The sequence below is a fragment of the Coturnix japonica genome, chromosome 3 (assembly GCF_054131305.1).
Source record: "Coturnix japonica strain WE chromosome 3, WE-NBRP24, whole genome shotgun sequence".
Classification (NCBI taxonomy): domain Eukaryota; kingdom Metazoa; phylum Chordata; class Aves; order Galliformes; family Phasianidae; genus Coturnix; species Coturnix japonica.
In genome coordinates this window covers 80,353,894-80,366,052 of record NC_140665.1, presented here as the reverse complement: position 1 = coordinate 80,366,052, position 12,159 = coordinate 80,353,894, and the positions used below count along the sequence as shown (strand labels likewise).

Genomic DNA, 12,159 nt, shown 5'->3' with positions numbered 1-12,159 from the left:
ACTTTGCTTTCGCTAAGATAAGCCTATTCCAAATATGATTTAAATGTTAACGGAAAGGCTGCAGCTGTACTGTTGATAATTTATAAACACAATTAAGAACAATTAGATGTGAAACTGCAATGGCCCTAGTGGCTGCAGATGCTATGTAATTCAGGATTGCATAAACATGCCAAAATTATCACCAAATTGTCCTTCTTTCAGTCTCAGACACAAAGGATATAACTATGGATAAATAAGAAATACTAAGGAAAAAAATTGAGTATTTACTTATTTATAAAAAGATAAAATAATAATAAAAAAAATGTAAGGAAAAAAAAAATGTCAAACTCGTTAAAATACAAAGAGCTTCTTAGAGCGTAGTCCCATGAAGTAAAGAATATTGTCCTGAAGGTAAGATCTGACTCCAGGAACAACTGCACGCTGAAATCACCTCAGCTTGAGCCCAGACATATCTCTGTTTAACAAGATTGAACTGTAGTACTTGCCTTCATTTATTATGCTTAATATAGAGTGTAATACTCCTGTCTAGGAAACTATGCTATACAGGAGAAGCTTTACTATCACCTCAAAAACCTCATGGTGTGCTAGTGTAATAGCATTGTTATTAACAAAACCATATTTTTGGTTATCATGACAATGAAAACCCAATACTGTACTGATAAAAGTAATTCACACTAGCAACAAGGTCAAAGGAAAAAGGCACGTTATTAGGAATAACTGTCTATGGCTCTTTTTCAGTGGCACTTAGTATATTTGTAGTCTGTTTCCTCTGTGTATTCTTACCATTGAGACAAAGGCTCTTTCATTATCCTTCCTCACTCAAAAGGAGATAAATATTATTGGATCTCATTCTAAGCTGGATTCTATTTATAGGGTAAGATGGGGGGGGGGGAAGCTTTATTTGCCATTTGAAAACAAAGATGGTTAATCTAAGATTTTTCTAGGCTTTCTTTCAGCCAATTGATAGAGAAACATTTCTGAAGGAAAGTGTTTTAGTCATTAATAGATACAAGTGGTCTCAATTCCCCTATAAAAGTGCTTACCCTCTGAATATACATGGAGCCTAGAAGACTTTTTGGACTTCTGAAGTCATGCAAATCCCACCACAAGTTAGCTTGTGTGTCCTTCATTTTGAAATGAAACAGAAGGTGGGAATCAGCTTGAAATTTATCTGGGCAAATATAGGTTGATACAAAAAAAAAAAAAATAAAATAATAATAATAAAAAAAATCCTATTGCTTTCATTAGTTAGACCTCCAGAAACTACAGGAACTATAAAGAGATAAATTATTTACTTTTATAACTTATGTGTGTAGACACGTACATTTACAGTCTTCAACAAGAACTAAAACCTTCTCTTGGGTTTATTCTTACTTGCCTTCATTTTAAAAAAAAAAAAGTTCAAAAGGTAACCTAATTTTGACTTGGTAAACATCAGAGCAGTAATGGAAAATACAAAGAGAAGAGATTACTGCTTGAAATACTTCTCTATTCCTTATTTTTGACATTAAGCAAACCTATAGTTCAACATTTAAAAGTCAACGAAACCACTAACTTCTTTGTGATACGTATATGCCTTACCTGTGAAACCATGAGGACACAAACACTGAAACAAAGGTTTCTCTCCCAGTTGGCTAACATCAATGCAAGTTGATCCATTAGAACAACTCTTTGGGTAAATTAAACATGCGTTTTCAGCAACTTGGCAAAATTCTCCAGTCCAGCCAGGTGCACAGAGACACTAGATATTAAGAAATTAGTATGGAGTTAAAAACATCACCATCAACAATTGAAACACAAAAGGGGAATGCAGTGTGAAAAGCAAAAGTAGAAATTTTCTTTGTTGGTACATATTAGGAGTACAATAAAATACAGTGTAAAAATGCAGCTTAAAATATTCTCTAGAGATGACAAGAGTTTCAACATCTGCCATGCTGAAGAAGTATAGAAATAGGGGACACATGAGTAGGAGGAAATAGAAAAGCTGAATTACTGACAATAAGTGACAGTAAGTGATAGAGCCACAGGAAGAGAAGAACTTAACCTGAAAGATATTTTAAGGTACACAGAGGTGAGAGTCAAAGCGGGCTGTGAGACAAACATGGAGGCCAACCAATAACAAGACAACACAACACAGGAGACTCCATTATTTATCAGATATGGTCAGAGTATATAAAACAAATAATTCCTTCAGAGTTATGGCGAAGATTTGAAGCTACTTGAAGTATCTGAGTACAAGACTGGAGCTGTTCCTTTAAGAAACGATTCTAGAGTGAGGGAGATATTTTTGTTAGTCTGCACACACTGCATACCATGCCCATGGGGGCTGCAGGGGTGGGGGGGAGACAGGGACATGACAATGACAACACAATTGAGGATAAAGAACTTAAATTACAAAAATAAGGAGCTAGAACATGAGAACAAACATAATGAACATTCCAAGAATTCCCCGTGAGCATTTTAGACAATTTCCTTTAGTTGTAGTTTTATTTTCAATTACTCCTAATAACTTGGAAAAGAAATGTCACAATATTATAATCATACTAGAAGATCACTGAGAGTAACTAACAGCAAGTAGTAAAGAGAAGAGATGACCAATGTTCTTTGAAAAGAGAAAACAACGTTAAATGTTGGAAAAGTCTTTTTACTTGAATAACTTACAAAGACCAAGACAAAATATTTAAAAAACAGCCAAAAACACTGGCTTGTACTATAAAATAAAAGAAACAACAACAACAACAACAAAGCACTGAAAATATTTTATTGGATTACAAGCTTATATTAGCTTCTGAAAACTGCCCTGTGCAACTTTAAATTTCAAGAGCCTTGATCAGTATATAAGTAATGTTAGCTTCTTTAAATCCAAATATAAGGAGAATAAAACAGTATGAACAGAATAGAATAACAATACTTTAGTACTGTGAGAGTATAAGGCACAATGTCTATATTTTACATTAGTATGTGCACAGTGTGACCAGCAAAGGGGCAGAGGTGCATGCAGTTGCTCATCATGCAAGTAACAAAATGTTCCCAAAGGACAAAGGCATTGAAAATACAAAAGATATGTTGCTGAATACAGATGTATAAATGGCAACATATAAAAAAGCCCTAATGCAAGTAATGTTAAAAGAGGAGAACCTCCCTTCCTTCCCTTCCCCTCCCTCCCCACCCCCAACCTCCCCACAAAAGAGCAAAATAGCATAAATCATTAAGTGTGAAGAGCAGAAAAGGATTAAAAAGAAGCGAATAACCAGATTCTGTAATGATTTCCCTTAAATTGCTCATGAAACTGATTACCTTACCCTCAGGAACCAGAAACTGCCAAGGAACTTAACCACCCACAGATTCTAGGAATCTTCACAGTACTGTACACTCTAAATTAACTGCAAGTGTTAAGGAATAACAATTTATTTAGCTACTAGAACGGCTGGAAGGCTTATCCCTGTGAGGAGAGGATGAAGACACTGTCTGCTCTGGAAAAGTGGAGGCCAAAATGTTACTCTATTGCTCTTCACAATTTCCCGAGGAAGGAGCCAATCTTTTCCTGAGCAAGAAAGGCACAAGGCTGCACCAGTAGAAGTTCAGACTGAGTACTAGCAATAATTCATTTAAAGATCAAAAAGCTGAAACCCCCAGGCTTGTTAGCGTCCCATGTTTTAACCTTTTATTAGCCCTGGATTGGCTTCATGCCAATTGTAGTTCCATTCCAACTAAACTATTCTTTTCTCATATTAAAGATATAAGAAAGCAAAATGGAATGTGTTAGTTAACTATATTTATTGCCACATCTGCCTCTGTCATTAAGTATACAAACATTTCCCAAAGAAAGTAAATAATGCTTTCATATTTTAACATGTTAATGTTAAATGCCTTAATATGTCAACACTCCTAGAATTCCAGAAAAATGTAGGTTGCGATAGAATTTTGGAGATCATGTAGTCCAACCCCTTGCTCTAAGCAGGATCAACTTTAAAATTCACTCTCTTTACTTAGGATCATGTCTTGCTGAGGTTTGAAAAACTCCGAGGATGGCATTTCCAAAGTGTTTCTGGGCATCTTGCTACAGTGCTTAACTACTTTCACTGTGAACAACTTCCTCTTAAAACCTACTCAGAATTTCCCTCTTTGCAATATGCAGACTCCATTGCTATGCACTTCTGACAAAAGTTTTCTGCAGTCTTGTTTATCATCACTCAAAAGGCAACTGAAGAATTACACCCTCATTCAGCTGTTTGTTTTCAAGGCTAAACAAATCCTTCAGCCTTTCCTCATACATCATGTGCTGCAACCCTTTGACAATGTTGATGGCTCTCTGCAAGCCTTGTTCTAATTTAACAAGGTGTTTTTTGTTTTTTGGTTTGGTTTTTTTTTTTTTTTTTACATTAAAGCCCTAAACAACACACAGTCCTATAAGTGTGGTATCACAACTGCTGAGCAAAAGGAAATAATGACTTTCCCCAATCTTCTACCTATACTTAAGAGTAATGTAAGCTAACACCATTCAATCACACAATTGGTCCACTCCCTCATTTTCCTCAGATGCATCCTTTCCAGCTCTTTAGATACATCTATACCTCCTTCGCCTAAGGATAACTTAGATTGACATTCTACTATCATTGATAATACTTTTTCCCTCCAAATGTTGCCACTAGATACAGGGACTTGGGAAACATTAAAGCAAATACTGCCTATTAAATGATACCTCATTCAACAGTGGACATACATTACCCTTGATGGTTTTTTTGTTTGTTTGTTTGTTTGTTTGTTTTTATTCCCCCCCCCTCCCCCCCCCGATGGGGGTACTCTATAGAGAAATTCACATTCAGAAATTAAATCACTATTCCCAGATTGTAACTGAAACATGTTGAGGATAATTAAAGGACTTGGCTCACAGATGCTTAAGCCAGCACTTTCCAGGAATGTTAAGTCATATTTTTAAGCTGAAATTACCCTAATAACATACAGGAACTTCCATGGAAAGACAGTACAATAACCTTCTTTTTTCTTGTCAGTTTTCAATTGCTTTGTAGGGCCACAAAGATGATTAAAGGGCTAGAAAATCTCCCCTGTCAAGACAGGCTGAAGGAGCTGAAGAGAAGGCTGTGGGGTGACCTCATTGCAGCCTTTCAATACCTGAAGGGAGCCTACATACAGGAGGGGAAATCAACTCTTTGTAAGGGAAATGATTTTAAACTGAAGGAGAGAAGATTTATGTTGGATGTCAGGGGGAAGTTCTTCACTATGAAAGTGGTGAGGTGCTAGAACATTCTGCCCAGTGAGAATGTGGATGCCCCATCCCTGGAGGTGTTCAGAGCCAGGTTGAATGGGGCACTGAGCAGCGTGGTGAAGTATTAAATGGGGAGGTCAGTGGTCCTGCCTGTGGCAGGGAGGTTGGAGATTCATGATCCTTGAATCCAACCAGGGCCATTCTGTGTAAAGTAAGTCAATTAAAAAACAAAACAAAATACCACTTGATGTCAACAAGGCTTCTTTTTTCCCCCTTATTTCTTCAGTAACTTAAGTCAAAACAGAGATCAAACCACCAAGTTAGGTATGAATATATTCAATTTTTGTTTTGCCTTACACTTAAGTAATTTTCCAATATCTTTACCTTTTTTCCCTTCCCCCACCCTCCTTCCAACTTTATGCCACAGATGCAGCATGAACGATGTACATTTTCTTACCACTTTTCATTTTCTTTTTCTTTCTTTCTTTTTTTTTTTTTTTTTTTTTTAAACAGGTGTGCTTAACACAAGGAAATTGAGTGACTTGTTTATGACGAGATTTAAACAGCTTAGCACATACAGCTTTGCCAAGTGACAGGAAAGAAACATTCTTTATGTAAAGGCATCTAGGACAATTGTTATTCTAAAAGACAAATCTTTATCAGAAAAATATCTACATGCAATTTTTTCAGTACTTGCAATTTTTTTCATGCAAATTTAATTCCTCAGTTACTCAAAATGGGAAGATAACCACAAAGAACATGGAAAAATAGTGCATAGTTAGCAAACCTCACTAATTAGTGAACCGGATGGAGGGAGCTATTCATGAACATGAAACACTCAGTATTTCTTCTTAAGTGAAAGAGAAGGTTATGATTTATTTGCTTTCAAACTGTATACAAAAGTTATAAAGAGGATGTTTCTATAGCTGTCAGTAAGTTCAGCCACGCCAGGTTAAAGACTCAAAACTTTGTAACATTAATCATCCTACAATAAACATGAATAATGTTTTACTTAAAAAGAGAAAAGAAACTCACTGTGACTTACGGTACCTGTCATTTTAGGCAGTGGAATTATTTTTCAAAATATTTTGAGGAAAGGGAAAAAAGGAAAAAAAACCCAGGAAGTTTTTAATTTTACTTCCATATTTTCATAAATTCTACTCTAACACGCTGTTTAAAACGCGAGTTGCAACTTGGGCATGCCACTCAACAAATCCTTCACTATTAGAGTCCTGGAAGCTCTCTCCCAGAATTCCAAGGGTACAAATCCTATTCCAAATGGTTCCAGGATGAGAACATTATTTCTCTTCCCTTTTCACAAGCAGCAAGGATTCAGTGAAGATTATTCAGAGGAGAAACCAAACCAACAATGTTATATAAGTAAAAGGATATTACAGTTGGCAGCATACATAAATAGAAGCATTTGGTTTCCTTCATCCTTTTTACTGTATAAGATGCCCCAACCCTGGAGGCGTTCAAGGCCAGGCTGGATGAGGCTCTGGGCAGTCTGGTTTAGTGGTTGGCAACCATGCACACTGCAGCAGGGTTGAAACTAGGTGATCCCTGTGGTCACTTTCAACACAGACCATTCTGTGATTCTATGACAAGAAGACTTACTGCGGTGATAATTCTTGATGACTGCTAAGTGTCTGACCTCTGTTATTTGTTTGATCCCAAGTCTGTGTAAGAGGCCCACACAGAAGCAGCTTTCTGCTAGCACAGCACCCTGTCTGCTGCATTCATTGTAACTCCTGCTCATAGCTCCTCAGACGTTTTGGCATATGAAGTCCAAAATGATTTTATTCCACATTTAGTCAATGAAGCTTGTGCAGAAGTCAGTTTACCAGCAAGTCTCATTTGTCTTTTCAGAGTATTTATTCTTAAAAAAAAAAAAAAAGAGAGAGAGAGAGAGAGAGTCAGAGCCCCTTCAGGAGAATAAGCACAAGAATATTTTCCTCTTCCTCTCTCATCCTGGGTATCTCTCATTCACACCTTGGAAGATCTAGATTTTTTGTTATAACCCTCCACTTATGACATGGATTGAGTACGCACATACAGATATGAAGCCAGTGATTAAAAGATAAGCAAAGCTAACTACTCCAATGAAGTTTAATGTCACAATAATAGATATGGGGGATGACCTGCTGGAGAGGAGCTCTGCTGAGAGGGACCTGGGCGTCCTGGTGGACGACAGATTGACCATGAGCCAGCAGTGTACCCTTGTAGCCAAAAAAGCCAATGGCATACTGGGGTGTATTAAAAAGAGCGTGAACAGCAGGTTGAAGGAGGTGACCCTCCCCCTCTACTCTGCCCTGGTGAGGCCTCATCTGGAATACTGTGTCCAGTTCTGGGCTCCCCAATACAAAAAAGACAGGGATCTCTTGGAAAGAGTCCAGCGGAGGGCCACTAAGATGGTGAAGGGCCTGGAGCATCTCCGCTGTGAGGAGAGACTTAGGGAACTTGGTCTGTTTAGCCTTGAAAAAAGAAGGCTGAGAGGGGACTTGATCCAGGTTTGTAAATACCTGAGGTGTGGGAGCCATAGTGGTGAGTCTGGTCTCTTTTCAGTAGTGCGTGGGGATAGGATTAGGGGTAATGGGATGACAGTACAGCATAGAAAGTTCCGCACGAATGCGCAGAAGAACTTCTTTACAGTGAGGGTGACGGAGCACTGGAATAGGCTGCCCAGGTAGGTGGTGGAGTCTCCTTCTCTGGAGATATTCAAGACCTGCCCAGACGCCTACCTGTGTGACATGGTGTAGGGATCCTGCTTTGGCAGGGGGGTTGAACTCGATGATCTCTAGAGGTCCCTTTTAACCCCTACAATTCTGTGATTCTGTGCTATTACAAGAAAGGTTTATCCCCTTTGCACTGAGTCAAGGTTTTAGCTACTCATATTTCAGTGTTATTAAGGGTTTAAATGCTTAATTCCTAATATGCTACACTCCTTCATGGTAATGTCTGAATTCGAATGAAGTTGTTCCGGGTCTGAGCAGACAAAAGGGCATAACATCAGTTAATTAATTGAATTAGAGATTTCTCCAATTTTTCACGTGGACAAGGAGTAAAGCAGAAAACACTAACCTTATGACAGCAAATATTCCTCTGGCTTCAGATAAAGTAAAATTCTCTCCATGCATGGAAAAAGAGAGATTCTTGCATTGTTCAAGCAGTTGCCACAAAATCATCAGATTTTATAAAATAAGAACATTATATTATTTTAACTATACCTATGAAAGGGGAAATAGTAATGTGCAATTTTTAAATGTTTGGCAGCAAAGGAAGAAAAACAGATACTGAGGGATGAAAAATGATCATCATATAGTTACAGCACACACTAGAAACTTGCTGTGCAGCTTTGGAAACAGCTGTTGATAGTACCATAAAATACGTGAGGAATATGTGTTTGATCTTACTGGCATTAACAAGCAGGTTAAAGAATTTTGTTGTAAGTTAAGCACCTCAGAAATTCACAGTGCTGAGACGGCTGGGTGAATTTTTAAGGAATCTTTCTATAGTCATCCTCCTTATCTCAAGAGACCAGCTTCTCATTAGATAGGGAATAGGGAAGACAGAACAGAAAATGTTTGGGGAATTTCTGAATCCCTGAAAAGTAGTTTCAAGTTGAGCACATGCTTGCTTTTAACTGATTAGAAAAAAAGTAAAAGTCCAAACTCAGCTAATTTGCTCTTTCTGAGGTACTTCATGAGATATGGGAAAATAATTTATTTCAGTAGTTACACAAAGCTGTCAGTTCCATATTATTCAGTGCATGCTTTTCCATGCAGTGTGTGATGCTGAGTAAACTACTTTCAGTTACAGCAAAAACATGTGACAGTGCAAAAACTGCTTTGATACAAAACAGTAACTTACAGAGCAGTGGGGGAAACTCATCCATTCTGCTGCTACTAACCACTATCATTTATAGAATGATGGAGTGACTTAAGTTTAGGGGGACAATAAAGATCACCTAGTTCATATGCCCTGCCACGATTAGGGTCACTGCAGCCCAGGGTCCCATTCACCTTGGCCTTGAATGCACCCAGGAATGGGGCATCAACAGCTTCTCTGGGAAACTTGTTCCAGCATATCTCTAGCCTCTGATGAAAGAGCTTCTTCCAAGTGACTAATATAAATAAACCTTATTTTAGTTAAATCTATTCCCCATTGTCCTAACATTATCAGACCACGTAAAGAATCAGTCCCCTTCCTGCTTATAAGTTCCCCTGAAGGTTACAGCGAGGTCTCCTCAAAGTCTTCTCTTAGAGATCAAAATCCAGCTCCCTCAGCCTTTCTTCACAGAAGTACTACAACTCCTCTTTATGGCCTTCTCTGGACCTGCTCCAACAGCTCTGCATCCTTCCTATGTTGGGGGTTACAAGCACAGTACTTCACATGGGGACTCATGAACACATAGTAGAGGCATCCAGCTGATAAGGATCTTAATTACTTTACTTATAAAGAAAATTTTGCCTATGTTATTAACAGAAGCTGAAACTTTACTTGTAAACATTGAAAATTTAAGTATAATACAGTAGTAAAATTCACTCTAAACTGATTTCCTAGGTTACTGGTTATTCAAAGGACTATTAAACCCCCAGCCCTGTCTTTCTCTTATCCCAAAAGTACTAATATTCCAGATCACTTGAGACACAAAAGATCAAAAGAAACACAGATTATGAAAGACTCATCCAGGCTCTGCCACAACTAGAAAGCAGACTGATTTCTTTCCATATTTTTTATGAATTCATAGTCCGCATTCTTTGTTTGCTCTTAACTATGAATAATTACGGCTGGAACAATTACTACATCAGCCTAGTTTACACACATCATGAACCCAGTATGCTTGCCCTACAACACAGTGAAACTACTTCTGACAAGTTCAGTGCAGTACCAGGCAAAAAATTATAATAAACACCAGTAGTTGTACACAGGGAAAAAAAAAAAAAAAATTACTCACCAAACTAATGATGAAGGTCTCTAGCTGCACACCACCCCTTCTCAAAGATTAACCATTAACCACAAGCCTGTCTTGCCAGAGGCTAGCCCTTAAATGAGCCAAGGATGGATGGACCTACGGTTCCACCCCTTCCATCTCATGGGAAACACAGGTAAATTGCTTGGACCTGTTCTTCCTGGGCTAGCCATCTCCCATTCACCAGGTGCTCAATCATCAGTTCATCATCAGCTGTGATGTAACAGTTCCCCTACAACTATTATTATGACCCTTTGCTTCTCTTTGTTACCAGTTTAATTCCTGTTGGCTGAAGATGTTTATTTTATTCATCATATTTCTTTTTTTACTTAAAAAAATAAAAAAAATAAATAAAGTTTTACTTTTCTTATCACTGGGAAAATATTCTATTGGTTTGGTTTATTTATGAAGCCAAGATAAAAAGAAACAGTGGATCTGCTTTCACTCTATCTCTTATTTCTGTTTTGGAGATAGTTGACCCACTGCTTCCTTAAAAGAAAAGTTTTGTGGAGGCTTTTAATGATTCTGTTAAATTATGAAAAATCTGATGAATTTAACTCACCAGTTTCAGTGGAACAGGAAATTCATAAATCACAAATTTCCAGATTAAAAACTTAAGTTTTTAATTTTGCACAGCTGCCTAGTAATGTATATTATGTTCAGCCAAAGTATCCAAATAAACAAGGTAATTCTAGTCACAACTTATCTCTGTGTTAAGAGTTTAATATTATGACCATAATTTATTCATGCTGGCAAGTAAAAACGATTCTGATATCTCATAAAGCATAGCATATTTATGATTGTCTACTAAAAAATCAAAGTATAGCTATAGAAAATAATCCTCAAATTTTTAAAGATTTAACTATTAGCTTAATCTAGTTGACACTGAAAAATATTCAGTATGCTTTACAATTTACATTGTTACATATACTATCGTGTGTTCCTTACTATCACTAGTCAACTGTTGAGAATTGTTGAATAATCTGTGCGGTTATTATAAGCTGTACATTCCAGTCCTGGTGCAGCTCTTAGAGCTGACAATTGCCTGGCTTAGGCTTTGAGGGCTTAAGAAATAAATATGCAGACAGACAAGGGAAATGGAAAAATAATACTTAGGAATCAGAAATATTTTTAAAATGAGCATTATGTTATGCAAATAGCAAATTAATTTCTTTAATAATATCATCATTTCAATGGAAACAATTACAATTGCACATCATCTGTAACTTTTTCTTCTTTTTTTTGTTTTTGTTTTTGTTTTTTTGGTTTAATAAACCACTTTTAATGTTGCTAGTATTCTCAACACAATCCTTTAATCTTTCAGATGGGAAGGGACTTTTTTTTTTTGGCCACAACAACCCCAGGCAGTGCTATAGGCTTGGGGTGGAGTGGTTGGAGGATTGTGTGGAGGAAACAGATCTGGGGTTACTGATTGATGCTCGGCTGAACATGAGCCGACAGTGTACCCAGGTGGCCAAGAAGGCCAATGGCATACTGGCTTGCATCAGAAACAGTGTTACTAGCAGGAACAGGAAGGTAATTGTCCACCTGTACTTGGCACTGGTGAGTCCGCACCTCGAGTACTGTGTTCAGTTTTGGGCCCCTCACTGCAAGAAAGACACTGGGGCCCTGGAACGCGTTCAGAGGAGGGCTACAAAGCTGGTGAGGGTTCCGGAGCACAGTCGTTATGAGGAGCAGCTGAAGGAGCTAGGATTGTTCAGCCTGGAGAAGAGGAGGCTCAGGGGAGACCTTATAGCTCTCAATAACTTCCTGAAGGGAGGTTGTAGTGAGCTTGGGGTCGTCCTTTTCTCTCATGTAGACAGTGATAGAACTAGAGGGAATGGTTTTAAGCTGCGGCAAGGGAGATTCAGGCTGGACATTAGGAAGTATTACTTCTCGGAAAGGGTAGTCAGGCACTGGAATGCACTGCCCAGGGAGGTGGTGGAGTCACCGACCATGG

At 38.0% G+C, this 12,159-nt stretch overlaps 1 protein-coding gene across 2 annotated transcripts in view; it reads right to left on the bottom strand.

The window, feature by feature from the left end:
* The window catches only part of EYS (EGF-like photoreceptor maintenance factor), a 779,301-nt gene that overhangs the window by 647,662 nt on the left and 119,480 nt on the right, over positions 1-12,159 (bottom strand). For both annotated transcript variants that reach the window (XM_085543820.1, XM_085543822.1), the window contains exon 7: positions 1,582-1,741. In XM_085543820.1, the coding sequence (XP_085399946.1) occupies positions 1,582-1,741 (160 nt within the window). The remainder of the gene's footprint in view (positions 1-1,581; positions 1,742-12,159) is intronic.